The 17,134-nt window shown below is 28.5% G+C and overlaps 2 protein-coding genes across 3 annotated transcripts; one reads left to right on the top strand and one right to left on the bottom strand.

The window, feature by feature from the left end:
* Positions 1 to 3,751: 3,751 nt before the first annotated feature.
* LOC107165933 (uncharacterized) lies at positions 3,752 to 5,481 on the bottom strand. Its single transcript, XM_015514370.2, has 3 exons — positions 5,319 to 5,481; positions 4,509 to 4,718; positions 3,752 to 4,371 (listed from the first exon to the last, which is right to left on the bottom strand). The coding sequence occupies exons 1-3, from the start codon at positions 5,371 to 5,373 to the stop codon at positions 3,986 to 3,988; spliced, it is 651 nt and encodes a 216-aa protein (XP_015369856.2). The 5' UTR covers positions 5,374 to 5,481; the 3' UTR covers positions 3,752 to 3,985.
* A 1,165-nt stretch (positions 5,482 to 6,646) lies between these two features.
* Positions 6,647 to 11,091, top strand: LOC107165935 (uncharacterized). 2 transcript variants are annotated; one of them, XM_089227472.1, is made up of 4 exons: positions 6,647 to 6,802; positions 8,451 to 8,618; positions 8,702 to 9,018; positions 10,313 to 11,091. In XM_089227472.1, the coding sequence occupies exons 1-4, from the start codon at positions 6,748 to 6,750 to the stop codon at positions 10,478 to 10,480; spliced, it is 708 nt and encodes a 235-aa protein (XP_089083598.1). In that variant the 5' UTR covers positions 6,647 to 6,747; the 3' UTR covers positions 10,481 to 11,091. The 2 variants fall into 2 exon arrangements, with proteins under 2 accessions (XP_089083598.1, XP_015369858.1); XM_015514372.2 differs by lacking the exon at positions 10,313 to 11,091 and having other exon boundaries at positions 6,648 to 6,802; positions 8,702 to 9,132.
* Positions 11,092 to 17,134: the final 6,043 nt, after the last annotated feature.

The raw sequence follows: 17,134 nt of genomic DNA, 5'->3' as shown, positions 1-17,134 counted from the left end.
TTAAATGTATTAATTTAACCAAGTAATAAATATTAATATTAGAAAGATTATTAAAATTTTTTTTAAATTATCAGTTAAACTATAAATTGTATAAAGCTACAATCAGTTCAATTAGATAAAATAATTTTGTAAAGCTTAATCGTTATGTACATACCATACACTTACCTACCTATATCGATTAATTATTATTAAATGGAGTTTAAAACGTTACCTATAGGTAGATACTATATAGGTACTAATAATATCGAAATTTGTAATAATAGTGTTGATGTACCTTTATTGCCTATACAATACGCCGTTAAACGAATCATGTCAAAAAAAATAAAACTAACCTGTTTTCGCCAATAACTGAACTACAAATAGTTGAGCTGGAGCATTCTAAATTTCAAAGCAATAATGAAACATTAAAACATTGCATTTGAAAACATATCTATGTGGAACTTGAATATTACAAAAATATACTAATTAAGTAATTTTGAGAATTATAGAAGGCTCATGTCATACTATTAATAGAAGATTTTTTTTTTTAAATTCAGTTCACATTTTAATTAAATTTTTTTTTTATTGCTCTTAAGCCCGGCGACTAAGGCCATCACTGCAGAGCCCAACTTAGGGGGGGGGGGGGGGGGGCTAGGGGGGCTGCAGCCCCGGGCCCCGATATTATTTGGGGCCCCGAGCCTCTGTTGATATTTAATTATTAAAGTGGCATTTTGAAATAATTGTATGGTATTATTGGTTACGTAGTTTCGTTAGTCACGTAGGTATCGTAATGGAATTTATAATGAATTATTTTCTAATTGATAACATAAGCTAATAAGTTTTAAGATAAAGTTGGTCAAAAGCACTTTATTACATTTCTTTATTTATATTCATATTTTTAATTTCATCGTTTCATTTTTATTAATATTTATTAAGTAATTAAGGTACGTTGTCCTTACAGCGTCCGGACCTTGCGGTTAGTCGACACTAGACGCGGCATTCAAACGCTGCGTCAAAACGGTTTTACAAACAGCGTCTAAACGTCGCGACCGTTCCAAATTTTTTACAAATATTCAATCGAAAATAACCAAAACCAAATGTATTGTCAACTTTTTTTCTAAATTGTTAAAAAACTTTTACAAATCAAAATCAGGAATTAAGAAGCGTCACCAATCAGTCGATCTTTATTGGACTGTTGGTCGATCGCGATAAAAGTGTAGTATACACGATACATTATATTGTATGAACTTTATGTTCTAGTATAAAAAAATGCAAATAAATAAATATATGTCGATCTTCAGTTTTAAAATTAGGAATATATTATTATTATGGTATAATTGATTTATAATCTTAAATAAATTGAATATAACAAATCTATATAGCATAAAGACTACATTTATAATTTAAGTTGATTATTTAAAATTTAGATAATAATTAATTTTGGGGCCCCATTAAAAAATTTGACCCGGGCCCCAAAATTCCTAAATTGGGCTCTGGCCATCAGCTTGTGTAGAGGTTATGAACTATGTAGGGCTATGGTTTTGGTACGGTAGGTTGTTTTTACGGTTGTTACGGTAGGTAGCAAACACGTGTATGTATGGCAAGGTTTTTTAACTACTATGAACCCGAGTGGTCACCCATCCGGGAGCTAGTAGCTGTGGCCGTTATTTACTTCCAGCCGCATTCCGCGATTGGTAGTAGCCAATGCGCCACGCCAAGCCACTTTAATTTCATTATTTATACAGAATGTATCAAACAATATAAATATAAGCCAAAATCAAATGATTTGAACATTAATTAGAAATATAAATATAAAATGAATATTTAAAAAAAAGTTATATTTACAATCTACGAAATACATAAAGCACAATAAGTTAATTGGATAATAATAGTAATAAGAAGATGATGAATTGTTTGACTTGAGAGGGGAAACCGTCCATCAACAGTGCATCCTGTTTAATTTGGTGGGTTCAATATGGAAAAATCACTTATTTATTTTATTAATCAAGGGCGTCTCTTTCTTTTTAATCTTCTTGGATGGTGGCTGGGGATGGTTTAAGAGGATATACGATAAATAAGAGGGTTTTGGTTTGAATGGCGTTTTGAGTGGAATTGTTTGTAGTGTCAAGTTGCTATTTCATTGACTGTGGAGATTTGTAGATCCTTATGTTATGCATCATTGGTCATATACCATGGGGCTCCGGTTATTTATCAGAAACATATGGATTGGAAGGCTTTTATAGGTCTTAAATAAGATAGTTTGACTTGATTCCAGATTTGGATATCATGAGGCTAGAGAGGGATCGTTTTCCAATAAAAAATTTAAAAAAATTAAATAATAGAAGTTAAAAAAAAACATAAATTTTAACCCAACTAGTACCTATTCCATTAATTTATCAAATTACTCATACGGACACTAATGAATTAAAAATATATTCATTATAAAACTTTTGCATTCATTTTTTAACTTTTCACCATCATCTAAATTACTACGGAAAGTTCTTATTCTATAATTCAACATTTTAATAGATTCATTAGCTTGAAAAGCTGCACTGTACCTATTTGGATAATTTTGTTAATATTCTAGATAATTTAGTTGTTATAAATATTTGTACCTTAAATTGGATAACAAAATGCATGGCGTGAATTATATCTTAATTCCTAATAAAAAAATATTTATCGAATTGGGAAGAAATGTCTCAGCCAATAGGAAAATGTCATTGAATGCTAAGAAATCCAGGAGTAGCCGAGTAAGGATATATCCAAATACTAAATAGAATATAATTGAAGACATAGGCGGGCGCAGACTTCGATTTCAAAGGCAGCAAGAGATTTATCCGGCCATTCTCCAAATTCACTGTTAAACCGACCCATATAGTTTTAGTTTTTTCACAATAGGGTATTAAAAATAAAACCATATTGATTTTTTTATTTTTTTACCATAAATTATAATAATATTAAACATTTTAAATCATGTCATTTTTTTTATAGTAGACAGGTTGATTCGTTTTATACTAAATATTTATGAATATGATTTATCTATAGTTTTCATTTACCAAAAAATATATATGATTATTTTATTTACAATGGTCATCATTTGTAGAAATATAATTTTACTAAGGCCCATCATACAATATATCTAACCACGGTAGCCCCTAAAAAAGTTCAGGCGCAGCATATTATGCTGCCTCTGGTGCCCCCGTGCGCACGCCTATGATTGAAGTGTTTCTGAAGTTAACCTGCTTCACCAAATGTTTTATTATATTTTTCTTTAAAAAAAAAATTTACAGCTTTAATTATATATTATAGTAAAAATATACATTTTTAAAGTGCTGAATTTTGATAATTATTTTTTAGTTAGAAATTCGTAAAATATTTTCTTTTCATTGCTAATATTCAGAAATTTTAATAAAAGATTCCAAACCATTTTTTCTACCTTAATCAAAAACAGTCCACCTAAAAGTTGGTCGAAAATATATTATCGATTTTCATTTTTTTTTGTTATTATTATTAAATTTGACAATTTATACAAGTATAAAGCAGGATGACACAACGTCTCCGGTTAGAATTGTTTTTCGTATGCAATGATTTATCATTGAATTCAAATATGACACATCCATTACAATTAAATGTTTGGCAACTACTGCATATAGTAAAATTACACATACTTATTATACTTATACATGTTTTGTACAATTATCTAAAATAATACGTAAGAAGAATGTTTCACAAAAAAACATGATAACTACTCGTAGAATAGAATATGCTAATATACTTATATAATAATAGTTTTTATTTTAAATAAAACGATTACATTATACTTGACAATTTCCAAAGAAATAATTATACTTAGTTATTATTTCTAAAATAGTTCACGATTTTACTTTATTATAGTTTATAACTCAACGGTGGGAACTGAATCTTTAAGTTATGGATTATAATACTGCTTCATTTACACCGGCTAATCTACGTGACTAAACAGGACTGCAACTCGACTTCCGTCAAATCATTTTGGTAGACAAAACCCTACCTCTGAATACATTGCCTTAAAACAATTCCGTGAACAACATTCGTGGTTATGTACACACGTGTTTCCTAAATTTGGAGTGCAGCTCACCTTGGTCAAAATTTTTAATTGACATTGTACCGAGCCAGTATTCTCATCGATATTTATACTCTCAGCCGCCGCACGAGATAAGAGCAAAATGTTTCCATCAGACGCAGTCTTGCGGTCATTAATCTTGACCACCACATTGCTACCCATAATCTCCACTTTAACCACCGTGTTGAACGGCAAAGTCTGGTGTGCTGCGGTCATTTCGCTGTCATTGACTATATCACCGTTTGCAGTAATATCTTTTGCTTCGTAATACGCACAAGTGCCTCTTTCGACTATAAATCACATAAAAAACGACAATAAACAACAACTCATTTACTATGTAATATATTATAATTATTCATAAATTACATTAAAGCCAAATAGCCTTTGCAATAGCCAATATTTAAAAATAATATATAAGTATAATTACAAACGTCATCTACTCCGCCATTTATTCCTTTGTTTTTTTCTTCATTTGATTCGTCTAAGTTTTCAGGAGTATGCATCCTTTTACACACTCCCAATTCCCAACCGGGTTCCCTATAACAATAACCAGAACAACATTCACTGTCACTCACACACGAATTGTTTCCGAGGTGCTTGCATTCCTTGAGTTCTGCTTTAAGACCGAGAGGTTCAGCTGTATAAACAAAAAAAAATATATATTTTAATAGTAGTAGCACCAAGGCTTAATCAGCAATATATTAAATACACTAATAATTGTTGAATAAAGTAATTATTATTTGTTGTTCAGTATTATTAATCCCTATAGTAAATTAAATATTTGAAAATATGTTTAGGTTTTTTAGAATACAGTTTAATCAAGATAGGAATAGACTCATCCTCTCCAAATTTACTTAATAAAAATTGCTGCCTCCCATAAATTTAAAAGTCAATTTTTACTTATGCAAATTCTTAACTTTTAATTTTAATGCAAATAGCCAATAGGTTATATAGGTAAAGTATTGAACATAGAAAGTACAAATTCTCTTTGAATGGTTTGAAACTATTTTTGATGTCTAAATATAATTCTGTGTTATCATTAGAAAGTTCCACACTATTTGTAATCAATAACGAAATATAACTCGTTTCTACCGTAATATAAAGAGTAAAAACTCAGATATAGACAAACTTCAACAGATAATTTCTTCTATAGCACGTTTGAACGCTTCTACGATTTCGGTTTTTTTTTAAAGAAAAAACGACTATTTTGTTTGAAAAAAAGTAGTTGCGAACTCACCTGATATTATGAGGAATAGAAATAGTTTGGTCCAAACAACAGTAGTTTCCTTCATTTTTGCTTCAAATATTCAACGTTTAAATGGTTTTATTAATTTAAACTGTATAATATAATATCATTAGTAACAATATAATACTGTGAAATGAATACGCCATGAAACAGAGACGTAAAGAATCTTAAATGGATTCGTTTTAATTATATATGATTACAATTATCAATAAATTTGAACTTAGATAAAGCCCACTCTTTTATTACCGATCGAATAACAATATATTTAATGACTTAATGTGACTAATGTCTAATAATATATAAATTGCATGTAGTGTTTTTTAATATACTCACAATTACTGAGTTATTTTATATTTACCATATATTTTTAGCTTAAAAAAACTTTGATACACATGTGCCTAAATTTTAAATCAATTTTTTTAATTTAGAATTTATTTTGAAACACTAGTCTATATAATATTTATCATAATAAATAAACAGATATATTATTGTGTCCTTTTTATATATTGTAACCCTTCTATACGATAGTACGATTTAATATAACTACTTTATAATTGATATAATATAATATTTTATATTAAATTAAATTAATATAAAATGAAACAGAATACAATATAAATAATAAAAATTGGCAATTGATAATATAGTTAAAGGCACACGCTATATTAATATAATTATATTACATCGAATTGTGGCGTAATGAAATCCTTCGAATACAAACGAAAAATCACTGTTGCGACACCAGAAGTAGTATAATGGGTTGATTGATCACACAAGTAGATCGCGTGAACAATATAGGGTTTTCACTTTTCATTTTTCAGTCAATGATCGTTGTTTACTCATCATTTTGACGAATAATGTTCTTCGGTCACCAGATCTCCTTTCGGGAAGACTTTTATGCATCTCTAAATATAAGATCAGACTGGAAACCAAAAAAAATGTCTAGGATATAAATATATAATATATCCCTGAAGTCTGAATATAAATTATAAGTCTTAAATAACAAAACGTTTATTCAAATAATCAATCTAATTCAAAGAACAAATATTATATTGCTATTGAACAAAAATAAAATAGTTAACATTTTAAATAGGTATTTATAAAATTAAATTTCTATTATAATAATTAAAGTTTAAATTACGTTTTACTTTCACATTATATAAACAGTAGTAAGTAAACCGGACAGTTGACATCAATGACATATTTATCGCCTTATCGCACGTTGCTTATTCCACACAAATTGTACCCACTATATTATACAAAATTAAATTATATAAATAAGTATATCCTTATTATCATGCACTAGTAATTAATTATTTTATCTCATTTCAGATAAAACAAAAAATAATATTATTACGTATTCATTGTTTAATTCACATTGAAACAAGAGGCGGTACGATGAAATTTGTAAGTAGAAAAAATGAAGAAACTTTCGTTTGTTTTGATTGCGTTAATTTTGATCACTAATATTTCAGGTAAATACATTATTATCCACCAAATTTGTTGTATAATGAGGGACGAGGGGCAAGGGCTGATGGTCGTTTTTTTTTAAAGTCTTATATTTTATAAAATGTAAATTTATCATCAATATGTTGTTAAGATTTTTTTTTTTTTTTTTTTATTGATCTTTAGAATACAGCTCGGGAGCATAGGCCATTAGCAATGGTTACAAATAATTCATATTGTTATACATATATTACACATTTAAAATTTTATTATATTAGGTTAATTAAATTAGTTGTTTGAAGAAATTTGATGAATATCTTGTTCTGATCCGGGTTGGGTCCAAGTATTGTGTCCAAGGTTTGGGTCATGTTGAGGTTGTAGCGAACTTGGTCATATAGTAGGCATTCCGTCATTATGTGTTCGACAGTGAGATTATAACCACATGCTTGACATATAGGGTGATCTTCTTTTGTCATATATGTTAAAAGAATGAGTTTCTGAAATATAATTGTTTTTATTGCATAACTACAATATGTTCGTAATAGTATGATGCAATAATAAGTTTTTTTTTAAACTTAGTTGAGATAAGTGAATACTGATTAAGAAATCCCATAGTTGAGACACCTTAACTAATTTATATAGTTAATAGTTATATATATATATAAGTTTTGTGAAAGTAGCTTAGATATTTTTTAGAAATTGGGAAATGGAAATTAAAATTAATTTAATCTGTGCCATGTAAATTTAATAAAAATAACTAATCATAATTGATAATGATATCAATGGAAGTGTAGCACACACATGTGATTTGAGCCTGTTTACGCTACTAATTGATAACTGTATATTATATTATTATTATATAGGTACTATACATATAGTATTATTGTCATCGTATTTTTTGTTAAAAAATTTAATTTCCATTATTGCAACTTTTATTTTTCAAATTATTTATTTTAAATAAAATAATAAATAAAATTTATTTCACTTAGATTAAATCGGTAGAACCACTACAAAATCATCTTTTAGTTATGACATTGGTATAAAAATGTTTATTTCGTCAAAAATACGTTTGTGGGGAAATCTTCCCCACTTTCGAGTGGTTCGAACTCAACCATACTATTGCTATAATTTATTACAAATTCATAGTACTTAAGTAAAATTAATATATTAATTCGAAATACTCAAATAACCAGTTAAAAATGCAAATTGTCATTAATTGGTATAGTTATCTTTTCCATTTTAGTCAGTGACTATAGGACATCTCAACTATTATTATAAATAGGAAATAAAATTATGACATTAACAAAACAAATACAAATATTATACAATGAAACCAACTTTCAGTATGAAAACAAATTTTTTTGGATGACCACTACAGATTTTATGTTAAAAATAGAGAAGAGGTTAGGGAGAAATGTTAAAAGATTTCAGGTAACTGAGAAAATTTATACATTTTGTATGTAATGAGGACAATAATTAATTATTAAAGAGTAAGTATAAAAGATTGCAGACGCTTTCAACGAATTGTAGTGTGCAAACAGGAGAATCATTTAATCAGAATGCGAGCGAGAAGCAAATGATCCACGTGGAGTCAAAATTTTTTTTATTTTTTTTTTTTGTGCTATAAGTCTTATAACTTTATAAGATATTACGATTTGTTGTTGTTATACATTTTAGATGAAACCTGCAATGCCTTAGAAATTTCATCGTGTAAACATTTGAATGACATATGTTATGATGACGAAGATTGTTGTTCTCAATATTGTTCTAAATCGTTTCAATGGTGGTTTATTGGTGCTTGTAAACAACAATCTTCGGAATATGATTTCGACTCAAACCCTATAAGTACTTAATGCATTTGATCTATTAATTTTTATTATACAATATATGACTGTATAAAAAGTTGAATTTCTTGATTTTATAACTAGATCAAACAGGAATCTGCGAATTCCACATGCAGACTGATGAAAGTGACATTGATTATCTGAAAAATGAATTTGACGCGATAAATGCAGCCCACAATAGTTTACCACCATATACACTAATCAAAGTGTCATACGAAAAAAGGACGATAGTTATCACAATAAACGATCGCATTCCAAGAACAAATGGAACACTTTTAGACTTATCCAATGAAGCTGCTCTGAAGTTACAAATTAAAAATAATGAATTCGTGCAATGTAAAATCGAAAAAGTGATACATCATAATCCTATTCTGAAAATGATTTTATATGCAATACCTATTGTGAGTTGCATCATTATTCTGATTAATTTATTTTAATGTTTCTCATAACGAAATTTTATTAAAATTAGCAAACGATTAGTTTCATGTATTAATTTATTAAAAATGTATTCTTAATTTTTTTTAGTAATTTACAGGTCATTGAATTCTTTTACATGTTCTATCAAATTTTTCCATCTATTCAATCCACTCTATTATTCATTTTTATTAAGTCGTCAAAATCTGAAATCATTCCTTGCTGTATCTAATCAGTAATCACAGATGGTGAAGTCTTACCCTTTGACCTTAGTTATTTTTTTCTTTGTGGGAGAGGGAATGGGTTCTGAGTCAGTGCATTTTGTATAAGTCATCGATCTACCCACAAAACGTGACCAGCCCCAATTATAATCGTTTTAATTTTAGAAAAATTCTGATAATTATTAACTTGATGTTTCTCAATTTCTCATATTCCTCCTTTTGATTTCACTCAGATAAGTTAGGATGGAATGAAGACGTATTAAAAGCTTAAAATAGTCTATATATTTTGAAAACGTCAGCGTGTCTATAAAATTATTTACGCAATTTCGAAAAGTCACAAATCCCTGGGACTAATATTATTTTGAAATACAACTTGGTATCTATATAGCTTTATAGGTATATCAAAAACTAAAATTGTTATTTTTCGTTTGAATAGGTATTAAATTGTATAACATTTTTATCTTATAAAACCAATGGGAATTACCCGTTTCCGCCAAAATTTGAAATGACCGATTCCGCCATCGTCCGTTTCCGCCAATTTAAAAAAAGGTTCGATTCCCGTTTCCGCCAATTTACCTGCTATTCACTTATTCATAATATATATATTTATATTAAAATATTATGACTTTTTAATTATTTCAATTACTGTATTTCTTAAAATTAGGTTTGACAAAGTATCAAAATATTATATGTATTTATGAATATATCACTTTTTATTATTATTATATTTATTAAAACTATGACAAAATATTATGTATTTATTATTTGATTTATTAGTTATTTATATATTTTTCAATATTTAATGTTATCAATTATCATATTATAAACCATGTACCTACAATCATTTCTAGTTAAAACTTAAATACACCTTAAAATAATAGGAATAATACTCCAATGAATACGGAATATATTATAATAATTTTATCGGGGATCGTTCATTTGTATCTAACACTAACATTGCCTTGTACTGTATCATATGAACGTATTTTCAGTCAACTCAAATTAATTAAAACATATTTTTACCAAAAATATGGAATATATTACAATAATTTTACCATAGCAGGTAAATTGGCGGAAACGGGAATCGAACCTTTTTTTAAATTGGCGGAAACGGGCGATGGCGGAATCGGTCATTTCAAATTTTGGCGGAAACGGTACATGCCCAAACCAATACATCCTTAGCTCCACTAAACATCTAAAATGTATGATGTTTTTCAAAAAGTCATAAAAATAAAAATGTTGTAGCCAGTAGGTAAGATATATTGATATTTCAAAGAATTTTGTGTTGTTACTAATTATAATCATTTCCAAAAGATTCAATAGATTCATATATTTTGAGATGATGAGAGTTTATTATTAAAATAATTACTTCGAGTATTAAAAATTTACTAATATATTACCTATAAGTAATAATATATGTCTATTATGTCTTGGTAGTGTATTAATAGTTGGTACGTATAATGAATAAATAATTACATTTTTTTAAACCATTGCTAGAATAAAAGCTGTGTAAACTTTTTTTTTTTTGCTTTATTATTTTATACACAATCTGTACCTCATGGGTACAATAAGAGTATTAGCTAAGATAAATAAAAATACATGAATAAGCTTGATAAAATCAGCCAATCAGTGATGACACTTATAATATGTAAACTTAAAACTTAAAAAGATACTTTATCAGATAAACATTCATTAGTTTGAAATAATATGTATAAAATCTAAAAAATACTTATAATATATAAAAAATGATTTCATATTAGGTGTGTTAAATTTTGTTGTTGAAAATATTGAAATGTTGTGTAGTAATTGTATTCAAATATATGGTTTAAAACATGTTTTTGTGCGACTTTTACGTTATTTCATAATGTATATTATATTATGATTGAAATGATTTTAAATTATATTATCCTTAGATCATAAAGGTTTCATGGATACAAAATGATTTGTGAAATACTAATAATGATTTTTTTATGGACTTTAGGCTAGGATCATGTTACGCGTTTTGTCGGTCGGTCTCTTCCCGGTGGTTTTAAAAAGTTCCCTATATCTAGTCTGGCCGCGATAACGCATTAATAAATATTTTTGTCGAAAAATAATTGGTATCATTCCATGTTACATTTTATTACATGATTGTTTATGAGCAAAGCGCTAAGTTCATACACAGATATACGTGCGCGTGTAATGTGTATAATAGGTAATATTTTGTTATCGTAATATCGTTGCTATCTACTTTGAATCATGAGATTTGACATAATGATAAATATTATATACCAACTAAACTAATCTACTAATAACAAATATTACAAATAATCTCGCTTAAATGGATTAGCAATGCTAAATATTCATCGGGATATTGAAATCTCAACCGACGCTGTACTATAGATGAATTATCAAAATCACCGAGACCAATTAATATTAAGTTATAAATTAATAGGTTAGTGTTTTTAGATCATAAAATATACATTTTTAAAAAATTTAATTGTGCATGTCCTTAATATGTCTATAAAGAATACAATTGTATGAACATTTTTTTTTTTATATGTACATAAAATATGGTAACCCCCCCCCCATTCGAGAATTCTGCGTACGCCACTGAACTACATACATAATTAATTCAATTTTCAAAATATTTAAACTACTTAATTTTAAACGTATTATATCACTTATATATATTCACACATTTTTTTTTTTTTAATTATCCCGCGTCAACTAAGGTCATTGGGAAGGGGGTAGTATTGTAGGTTTTTATGGAACTGTAGGTTGGTTTTACACGTGGGTGAGAGTTTTGGCAGAATTTCTATTGGGACACCCGTAGGTTTCTGCCATGCCCCGGAGTGGGCAAAATGCCGCCCGATGGTCGAGGATCGACCCGGTCCGGCTGAGCCACAGCCGACGCGGTAGACCACTCGGCCACCTCGTCCCCCATTTACAATTTAATAAGGTAGGTAAATATGTACATTGAGATGTTTAATGAGCTATGGCCCAAAAATAATGAAAATATTTGAATTATTACACTATACATTTTTGCCTGAAAATAAATTAATAATAACCACTTGCATGGACTTAAACATTATTAAGTAAAATAATTATTTAAAATAATGTATTGATTTTACAATGATGTGTGTTTTTTATTTAGTTTTTTTTTTGTGCGTCTGCAGTGTACACGAAAAGTTGTCGAAATAATACTTCGATTTTCAACATCAGTAGCTTTTCCAGGTGGAAAGTGAATCTATTTGCTGCATTGGGGAGGTTATAGTTTACAAAAGCACCTAAAAAAACAGGAAAAAAAATTAAGGAAAATCGGGAATTTTTACGCAAAATCAATTTTGAGAAAATAGAATTTTGATATTGGTGTAACTCTAAAAAAAATTACAATAGACACATGAAATATTCACTGAATGTTTATACTGGAATTTTCTATACTTGATAATTTTCAAAGCTTTTTAAGTTATTTATAGACATTTGAAATTTTCAATCTTTTTAGTTTTTTTTGTTATATATGACAGTAAGAATTTTGACAAAATACGAAAAAATCACGAAAATTTGCAAATTATTTTGAGTTGGAAAATCATAAAAATATATCTTATTTGAGAATTCAATACAAGATTCCATATGAATTTGTCTACTTTTATAAAATAAAAAATGTCTTCCAGAAATTCAAATTAAATTTTTATGAGCATTTGAATTACAATATTAGATATTCACTCAATTTCTATCGTACCTATATTCTTATTGTGTTGTTATTTATAAACGAATAATTGTAGAAACTTGAAATTTTTACCAAACGTTTATTTTATCAATTCTTATAGGTACTTGATAACATTTTCAAAATATTTTAACTATTTTAAAGTTATTTATAAACATTTGAAATTTTCCGTTTTTTTAATTTGTATTCTGTTTATGTCGATTCAATTTTATTCATTGAAACAAAAAAATTGAAAATTTAATGCAAGGCACCCCATAAGTTGATATAACAGCAGTTGGAAAATATTAAAAATACATAGAACTTTTTTTTTTATAACCATTTAAAGATCAAATTTTTATAACATTCACAAATTCTTTGGTTGTTACAAATTTATAAAACGTTTAATTTTTATAGCTAAGCGACATCTATCATCAAGTCTATCAAGTATTTATGTAACCTATTATAATCCACTTATATTTTACACAATTAACATAATATATCAGGTAAGTATTTTTATTAAAATATGAATAAATAAAACTTTAAATATAAATACTCAGTTATTAATTTTATACAGTTTTGCTAATTTATTAAAAACTGACTATTTCTTTTTTTAATTTTTTTTTATTGGACTTATAAACATCGGATATTGGGCCATTAGTTGTAGAAATTGACTATTGATTATCATACAAATACCCAGAAACTTAGCAGTTCTGTATCCATCTCGAGGTTTCGACCAATACCACTTATCTTTTTGGACTGATATTGAAAATGATTTTTTTTTTTTATTAAAAATATATTACAATCTGTTTACACATAAAACAATAAGTAACAATGATGAGTGATTTAAAGAAGACATGTCACACATGAAGAGGAGACTGTCCAGTGACAGAACCTCAGAAAATTTGAGTTCGGGCTTTGAAATTTATTTTATTTTTATTTTTTTTAATTTTTTTTTTTAATTTTTTTTTTTATTAGATTAGAAGGTTTCTAGCCCAATTTCTTTTTAAACTTCGAGGAATATTAAGAGGTAGTGTGAGAGAAGACATGTTTTTGATAAAGGGGTTAGAATGATTAATTAATTTGGAATGGAATTTTTTATAGTAGCTTTTAGCAAGTTCATTAACTGTTGGAAGTTTTAGGTCGTTATGGAGAGCTGAATTTGTGATATACCACGAAGCACCGGTTAAGAGTCTTAATGAGATGGATTGGAAGGCTTGGATGGGACGGATGTTAGCTGCTTTCGCTGGGCCCCATATTTGAATACCATAGGTCCATATTGGTCTTATGATAGATTTTGTAAATTAATATTTTATTTTTGATTTTAGAAGAGGTCGGAGTAAATGGAGGCGGGAGTTAAGTTGTTTACGTTTATTTTTTGTATGATTTACCCAAGTTAGCCTTTTGTCTAGAGTGATACCTAGGTATTTAGTTGATTGATGAAGAGGAATTGGTTCGTTATTAAATTTGAGTGAGGGACATTCTTTTTTCTTAAGAGAAAAATTTACCTGAGCGGATTTATTGTCATTAATTTTAATTTTCCAGTTATTAGCCCAAGACTCAATTAAATTTAAGTGCAATTGTAAGTTGTGTGAAGCGGTGTCTGAGTCATTATTTGAAGCAAATATTGCTGTGTCGTCAGCAAATGTGGCGAGGAGAGTTTGATTGGAAGTGGGCATATCAGAGGTATAGATATTATAAAGTATAGGAGAGATGAGATCACTACCCTGAGGAACACCTGCCTTAATTTTTTGGATAGTAGAAAATTCATTTTTGTGGCGTACTGAAAAGGACCGGTTATCAAAATAGGATTTAATTAAAAGAAAGTAAGGTGAAGGGAGAAAGTGCTTAAGTTTGAAAAGAAGTCCGTTATGTCAAACGCGATCAAAGGCCTGTGATATATCGAGGAATACCGCAGGGTAAAATTGTTTTGACTCGAAAGAGGATGACATTTTATCAACGATTCTGTGGATTTGTATTATGTTTACGACGAAATCCAAACTGAGATTTAGGTAAAATATTTTGTTGGTCAATTAGTGGCGAGATTCTATGTAAAATTAGTTTTTCGAAAAGTTTGGCAAATGTAGGTAGTAAGCTGATTGGACGATAAGAACTTGTGAGATGTTTAGGCTTGTTTGGTTTTGAGATCATGATAATAACTGAATGCTTCCAGGTTGAGGGGAAGTATGACAAGCGTAACATAGAATTATATATATGAATATATGGGTAAGGAACAAAATTGACTTTTTGGATAAATTCTTTGCTATTTTATTTGTGATTTGATCATAACCAGGAGCTTTGTTAGGCCGAAGCTTGTGAATGACTGTTACGATTTCGGATGGAGAAATCGGATTGGCAGGAAGGGACATGGGTAAGGGAGAAGACAAGAATGAGTTTACTAGGTCAGTGTGGTCAGGGCTAGGGATTATTTCAGGATGAGGAGAGAAAGTTGAAAATAAGTGGGCTCCAAAGAGATTTGCTTTCTCTAAATCAGTGATGGCTAATGATTTGTCGGGACGTTCAAGAGGAAGGATATTTTCACGTTGATTCGTTAGCTTTTTTGTTATTTTCCAGAGGGAGCCGTTGTTAGGAGACAGAGTACCTACTTAGGTATTGACTAAATTGTTCAGATCTATATTTCGCTAATTGAGTTTTAAGATCATTTGATAGATGATTGTAGGCAGTGTTGTGTTCTGGGTATTTCGATCGTTGCCACAAGGATTGAGCACGAGAAAAAGATTTTATAAAACAAAATTAGTGAATTGGCATTTTGTTCAGTTGTTCAAACCAAGGACCAAGGCGTTAGTGATACCATGATAAAAATGTATGGTAAATAATATAATCAATTCTATGTTTGTTACACATTCTAGTTTTACTTCAAGATTTAAATTGTATAAATAATTACATTAGACGTAATCTCGTAATATTCTAGGTAGAATATCAGATCTTTAGCACACACTAAGTCAAAATTAGCACTCTAAGAAATTGTTTAAAAAATTAGGTCCTATTAAATCACAAAAAAATTTGGAGCTTAAGCACCCCCTTGTTCAAATGTCTAGTTGCACCCCAAGTAATGGCTGTTTAGTCATTTAGAGACTTTTATTGTTATAATATCAAAAATAATACAGTAGAATCTCTCTAATCCGTCACCTTCGGGATTGGGGGTATGATCGGAACGCGAAAAAGGTCGGATTATCAGAATATACAGAACATTTTTATTTACATATTACATACAAGATTATATTAGAAATGTATTATATTTTACAATACTTAGAAAAAAAGCCAGTTATAGATTTTTGTTTAGCAAATGATATTCTAGACTTAGCTAAGTCTAATAAGGAAAATATTAAACTAGCAATTAATTTTATATATCTACTAAAAATTGGAAAATCAAATTGTACTTTTTAAATTACATACCTACATAGTATTCATATCAATAATACTATGGTCGGATCAACCGGAGCGGCGGACTAGCCGAGGGCGTACGAGAGGGGTTCTACTGTAATTAAAACATTTATTTTATTTAAATTAGGTATTTTAATAATTATCTGTAACATAATAATTTAATCAACTAATTGTGCTGAGCTATAGGGCTATTAAAATAATTTACAGTTATTAAAATATAATTTGTAAAGCTGCATTAATTTGCTTAGACATTCTAAGCCAATGACCATAATACACAGCACTGTTACAGTGTACATCTTATGCAGTTCTATATAACTTCAGCAGATATAAATCTCAAAAATGGCGTAATTTTAGTTTTCAATAGAAAGGGAAAAAATTATTACCGGCCCAAACAGGCGAGTAACTTAAAAACCGATTGTACGCTAGTAACCATCATACTTAATACAAACTGCTTACATTTTTATCAAAAAACTATTGTCATCTTACATAATATTTTGGAACGAATGCAGTTTAGCTCCCAAGCGATTTTTTGGAATTTTTTTTTTTCAAAATGTGTCTTTTGCATGCCCAATTTGATGGTACTTTCAAAAAAAGCCGCGGTCGAACTTATTTTGGAAGTTATGGTAAAAAAACTTTAAAATGCAGCAATTTTTTCAAAAATCGTGTTTTTGAATTTAAAATACCAACAATTTAAGTTTATAGAATTTTTTTTTTATAAATGTTTGTATTTATATGCTCAACATTTTTATGGAATCAGAATTTGCCTATCGTATTTACTTTTTATGTTGTTGTTAA

The sequence above is a fragment of the Diuraphis noxia genome, unplaced genomic scaffold (assembly GCF_037042655.1).
Source record: "Diuraphis noxia isolate RWA-SAM2 unplaced genomic scaffold, SU_Dnox_SAM2 contig0004, whole genome shotgun sequence".
NCBI classification, from domain to species: domain Eukaryota; kingdom Metazoa; phylum Arthropoda; class Insecta; order Hemiptera; family Aphididae; genus Diuraphis; species Diuraphis noxia.
This window is presented reverse-complemented; position numbering and strand designations above follow the sequence as displayed.